The 6,000-nt window shown below is 39.3% G+C and overlaps 1 protein-coding gene across 2 annotated transcripts in view; it reads left to right on the forward strand.

Moving 5' to 3' along the window:
• The window catches only part of pid1 (phosphotyrosine interaction domain containing 1), a 33,680-nt gene extending 29,694 nt beyond the window's left edge, over positions 1-3,986 (forward strand). Inside the window, exons 3-4 of one of the 2 annotated variants that reach the window (XM_086164862.1) lie at positions 1,575-1,775; positions 1,872-3,986. In XM_086164862.1, coding sequence (XP_086020988.1) covers positions 1,575-1,775; positions 1,872-2,060 — 390 coding nt within the window. In that variant the 3' untranslated portion in view covers positions 2,061-3,986. Of the gene's footprint in view, positions 1-1,574 lie in introns of both variants that reach the window. The other variant, XM_086164861.1, reaches the window with a different exon arrangement.
• The last annotated feature ends 2,014 nt before the right edge of the window (positions 3,987-6,000 follow it).

The raw sequence follows: 6,000 nt of genomic DNA on the forward strand, positions 1-6,000 counted from the left end.
CTTGAGGGGGAGATGACTTAACAGCTGCCCCAAAATAAACACGGACAGGAGTGAAAAATCCTTTGAGTGTTTGACTCGTCACAGGCTTCTCCCCTGTATATTTTTGTAAAGCCATGAAAAAAGTGCACAACCAAGGCTTTATTGCAAAACTTTGCCAAGTTACCAGTAAAACTCCAGGGAGGTTCCCTCTTTCTCAATATTCTTCTCTTTCTCGTCAGTCGATCATGTGGCTGGTATTTAGTGTCATTACTGTGGTATTTCATAATGCATGTTGTTGTCAAAGCTCAATCCAGTGTTTTTTCCCTCCTTTTCTTTACAACTGAGTATCCTTCACCTTATCAAGATGATGACCACAGACTATGACTTGAAGCAGACAAACTTCGATGTTATTTAACCTAGAGCTGTGCACTGAACATGAAATTTGTTTATTTTAGTGGACCCGTATTTAGTTAGTTTAAATTACAATAATTCAGAGTTGATGAATGACCTATGTTTTTGCTTCATATTTATTGCACCTGACAATTGAATATGTACGTTGATTTAAAAAATCCCATGTTAAGCATTAACTATGTGGCTGGAGCCAATCCCAGCTGATAATGGGCAAGAGGCAGGGTGCCAGGACCCTGTTTGTGAGTTTGTGATGCAGACAGTGAATGAATGACCAATTGAATGTTTAGTGACTTGTTGAACCATCCTATAGCTGATATTTTCTGATATGGCCTGACATAGACACAGCAAGTGATCAAATGCATCCAAATGAAGTCATTTTATTCCATGTCACCTAACTTTATACTTTATAACATATTTTTTAGTTTTAATAAAAAATAAGTAACACCGGTAGAAAATAGTAACTTTTTTATTTTTTTTATTTAATTTTACTTAATTAATTCCTTTCTTCAAAATCATGTGAAATGGCATCCATCATGTAATACATCATGTAATACATGTACAAGTCAGCCAGATGTATTTGTACAAGTCAGCCAGAAATTATCTATCATTATCGTTTGGTTTTGATATGGACGATACTGAAATTCAACAATTCTATTATTATTGTTATTTTTTCAAGGTAATCTGTCCACAACACAATAGAGAGAAACAAATCGATACAGCAAACAATAGGAATTATGTAGTCCCCTCAATGCCAAATCAACTTCTCTACATTTGCTATTTGTTTTGTTTTTTTACCACATTGAAATATGTGAAGCTGCCTTTTATGGTTTCATGTTCAATAATGGTTTTATATTGGTTCTAAAACAAAATAAAATTTTCATTCATATTTTGAAACTGAAGTGTGAGATCAAGTCTCTTGATAACTTTCTGTGTTAATGTTAGTTGTGTTTTTCATTCTTACAAACAGACTAATACACTAAAACATTTCTTGAAATAACATGATTAACAATAAGAAGAAAATAACAGAAAAAATGGGTATCAATCTGGCAAATCAATTTATGTATACATTTTTTTTCTGTAACAGGACTTTATAATTTGCTTGTGAATGATTTTACATGAGAACAAACATGAGAATGTATTCCATAGGAAAAAGTCTTATTATCTGTGATTGCCATTTCCTGCAGGTCAATTATCTTGGGAAGGTGAAAATCTCTGGGACCCAGTTCCTGTCTGGCTGCACAGAGTCAGCTGTGGTCGGACTTGTTGAGCATCATGCGCTGGACCAGCAGCAGTGCTCCTCTCTGTTGGAAATTCGCCCCTTCCAGGTGCGGCTTCACCACCTGGATGAGCATGGCGAGGCCTCAGTAACCATGGACACCTACCAGGTGGCGCGGATCGCATATTGCACAGCTGACCATTGTGTCCGACCCAACATATTTGCCTGGATCTATCGGGAGATAAACGACGATCTGTCCTTCCAGATGGACTGCCATGCCGTGGAGTGTGAAAGCAAGTTGGAGGCCAAAAAGCTGGCTCACTCCATGATGGAGGCTTTCCGTAAGACTTTCCACAGCATGCGCAGTGATGGCCGCATCCACAAGAGCGGATCATCAGATGACTTCACTGAGGACTCGTCAACCCCTGATGATTCAACCCCTGATGATGGTTGAACTCACCTGAACCCCTGATCCCCATCCTGACAAAAGCAAGGGGTAACTGGAAGGATGGACGGATTACCTGCTCTTTCATTCTCTCCATCAGTTTTCTGTTAACAAATAACCCTGTTAGCCGATACAGCCCCGTTGATACAGTAGCTTTAGGTGAAGAAGTAACACAAATTTCTGTTAAATACTGTAGCAAAGAGCTTCTACTACAAGAAGTATTTTCCCATTCTATCCTGTATCTGCCATAGACGGTCTTTATTTTTCTGAGGACACCCACCTACTAATTGCTTCTCTTGCCATGTAGTGCGAGAAGAGATGTTACATTTGCTTCCAGCCCAGCTTTTATGAGGCTATTGGAGCAACGTATTTCTTTTAGCAATCAACTTGGTGGATCTCTGTTATCATTCTTTTAATTTAGTTAGTGATCAATAAGAATTGGGTGAAAAATGCCCTGCTTTTAATGACGAACATTTTATCCATTAATTCTTGTCCAATGTAAGTTGCTACATACGTTGATGGCAACATTCATGCTCTTGTGGACAACACAGCAACAACTTATGTTACTGTCTCTGTTTAAAAAAAATAATAATTACATTATTCAAAGTATGTGTATTATGCTCCAGGGAACATATATGTGCTAGATGCTACATTTTAGAGGTTCATTCTAGGCTTAAAGCCTAGCTTATCTACACCTTAATCATCTGAGTCTGATTTGTGTTCTGAGTATACCAAAATCCAGGCTGTATTATGCCTGCCATATTATGTGCCTCACTCTTCACACATTATTTTGTCTCTTTATGTGTATGTGTGGCCATGTGATGAACTTTTTAATGTTTTTTTCTAATCTGTTTGGCAAAGTTTTCCTTACTTTGTTTGTGCGAATCAACAGGAGTGCTTATGTGTCTGTACAAGAAACAGAAAGCTTGGAGGTTAATGCATGATCACATCTTGAGTAAGAATTTCATTACAAGGACTTCCCATGGAGACTCTTAAAAGTCTAAATTGGTACTTAATTGATTTGCCACATATTTCTACTATTTGTTGTTGGTGCATAGATGTTCTACACTGACATTGTCGTCTGGGGCCCCAAAATTACAGCCTTTCTAGGTATCGACTGGCATCTACTGAATGAATGACGAGTACAACATACTATGTTCTTCACACCAACTTCTGTCACCCCAGTCTCCAATGATCTCTTCAGTTCACAGCTGTAAGGCGGCTCTGTCACCCAAGTCTCCAATTATCTCTTCAGTTTACAGCTGTAATGCGGCAAGCCACCTACCCTGTATCTCCTCTCTTCAATAATAATGGCCCGTCGCAGGGCAAATACAGACACTTTCTTTTCTTCTTGAACTTGATAATGACAAATCCCAATTTTGCCAGCGAATGCACACTAAATTGAGCAAAAAATCCAGATCAGTGGCGCTCCTCCGATTGCTGTAGAGGAGCACCGTACCAGAAACACAGGTAAAGTGCAGAGGTCTTAATCTATGAGTGATACACACACACACACACACACACACACACACACACACACACTTCTATATACTGTACTTTTTGAATTTGCTTTATAAGCTCATGTAAATACAAATGTATCACGATATTACAGCATTAATGTTGACAGATATTCTAAATAAATAAATTGCTGAAAACCACCATACAATAATGAAAGTGTTACAAAGCCTACTGTGAATAATAAGTGCAGAGCCTGATGGCAGTGGTTGTGTGTAAGCGTGTGTTTTGGATGGGATTATGTGTGTACGATGCAGGCCAGAAGTGGAGAATTATTGTAAAGCTGTAGATTACTCAATTCATGACTGTCTGAAAGCTCAGGCACGCTTTAAGTGTTTGAAAAAATGTTACCTATGTGTTTTCTATACAGTGTTTGCAAAGATCAAGAAACAATTGCATATAAAGTATATACCAAGACCACTTTTATGATGACGTGGATTGCTTGTCTCAAATACACATCATTTTACTCTTTTAATACAGTTTTATTTGAATAACTATCTTCTGTGCTGTGTTTGTGTATGGGAATATAAGTACCAATTATGTTCCATTTCAGAATAATGGTTCATCAGATTGTGCTACAACTGGGCATTAATCAGATGAAGCATAACAATGCAGATAACCCAGTGAATATCCATATGTATGTTGCAAAAAGAAGTAATTTACAATTAAATACAAACTGTTCTTTGTTTTCATTGGATTGTTCTGGGGCCCATCCCAGAACAGTTCAAATATTTGATTTTTTTTTTTCCAATGGTCAATTCTAGCTGAATTTACCTGGTTTTAGGATTACTCTACATCACATTGCTTTCTTAGCAATGTTGAGATGTAATTGTGACACAGACCATGTCGTTCCATTCTATATTAACTCCACTGTTTCAGGCTTTCCAGCTTTCCAGCTTTCTTTTGTTGGCTGTTATCTCGTCTCTCATGAGCTTCTAGAAAGTGGGTGTCTGGTCTTTGCAAAGTTCCAACAACAATAACTAATTAACTGCTCACTGCTTCAATGGCTGTTGATCCTTTTGAGTTTTATGAGCTCAGAGAACTGGGAGGCAAAATGGATGCTATGAGGAATGTGTAAAATGAAAACTCTGGCAACTACTGTTACATCCTTTGCTTTGAAAATATCTTCAGAGTTGCTTCATTTGCTTTGAATAATCTAGTTATTCATGATGATCATCATCACTGATGTTGTGGATAGGGGGAGGGATTTACTTACAGCTTTGTGAACTTTAATCAGATCTAAGGTTTAACTGTGATATGAGGTGATGTAACTTCTACATCATTAAGCAGCCAATCAAAATACTCACAATCCTTCAGATAATAACCTCAAACTATTATTGACATTGGGAAATCATCGACAGAAATGCAGCTTCAGAGCGGCATGGGCCAGTGTCTCCCTGAGCCAGCCTGGAGGTGGTATGGGCCAGTGTCTCCCTTAGCCAGTCCCAAGCCCGGATAAATGCAGGGGGTTGTGTCAGGAAGGGTGTCCGGCATAAAACATTTGCCAAAACCAAACACGCGAATCAAACATAATAACCAGATCATACCGGATCCGCCGAGGCCCGGGTTAACAAGGACCGCAAGTGGTAATGGTGGCCTACAGGGATCCAGTGAATATTGTAGGTTAAAGAAGGAGAGGAGGAAGGCGAGTTCGGAAGCAGAGAGGGAAGAGGAAACAGTCTGGGAATGAGAGAAGGGACTTTGTATATCGTTAGTATGACAGGAAAAGGTAGAGAGTTGGTTGACATGATGCAGAGAAGGAAGGTGGATATACTGTATGTCCAGGAGACTAGGTGGAAAGGTAGTAAGGCTAGAAGTCTTGGAGCAGGCTTTAAGTTGTACTACCATGGTACTGACAATAAAATAAATTGAGTAGGAGTTATCCTGAGGGAGGAGTTTGTTAGGAATGTTCTGGAGGTGAAAAGAATGTCAGATAAACTTATGAGTCTGAACCTGGAAATTGAGGGTATGATGCATATTGTTGTTAGTGGCTATGCCACTAGGTGGGATGTGTGTTTGAGGAGAAGGAGCAGTTCTGGAATGAGCCAGATGAAGTGATGCAGAATAGAGGGGAGAGTAGTAATTGGTGCAGACTTCAATGGGCATATTGGTGAAGGCAATAGAGGGGACTATGGGGCAGATTTGGCGTACAGGACAGGGACACAGAGGGACAGATGGTGGTAGATTTTGCAGAAAGGATGGAAATGGCTGTAATGAACACTTTTTCCAGAAAAGACAGGAACAAAGGAGATAGGAGCACACAGGTAGACTACATCTTGTATAGACAAGGTAACCTGCAAGAGATCAGTGACTGCAAAATAGTTGTCAGTGAGAGTGTAGCTAGACAGCCTAGGATAGTGGTTTGTAGGATGACTCTGGTGACAAGGAAGATCAAGAGGACAAAGGCAGAGTAGAGAACAAAGTCTTCGAAGCT

This window comes from Fistularia commersonii, chromosome 18 (genome assembly GCF_037954325.1).
Source record: "Fistularia commersonii isolate RoL2024-O1a breed Wild chromosome 18, RoL_Fcom_v1.0, whole genome shotgun sequence".
Taxonomy (NCBI): Eukaryota; Metazoa; Chordata; class Actinopteri; order Syngnathiformes; family Fistulariidae; genus Fistularia; species Fistularia commersonii.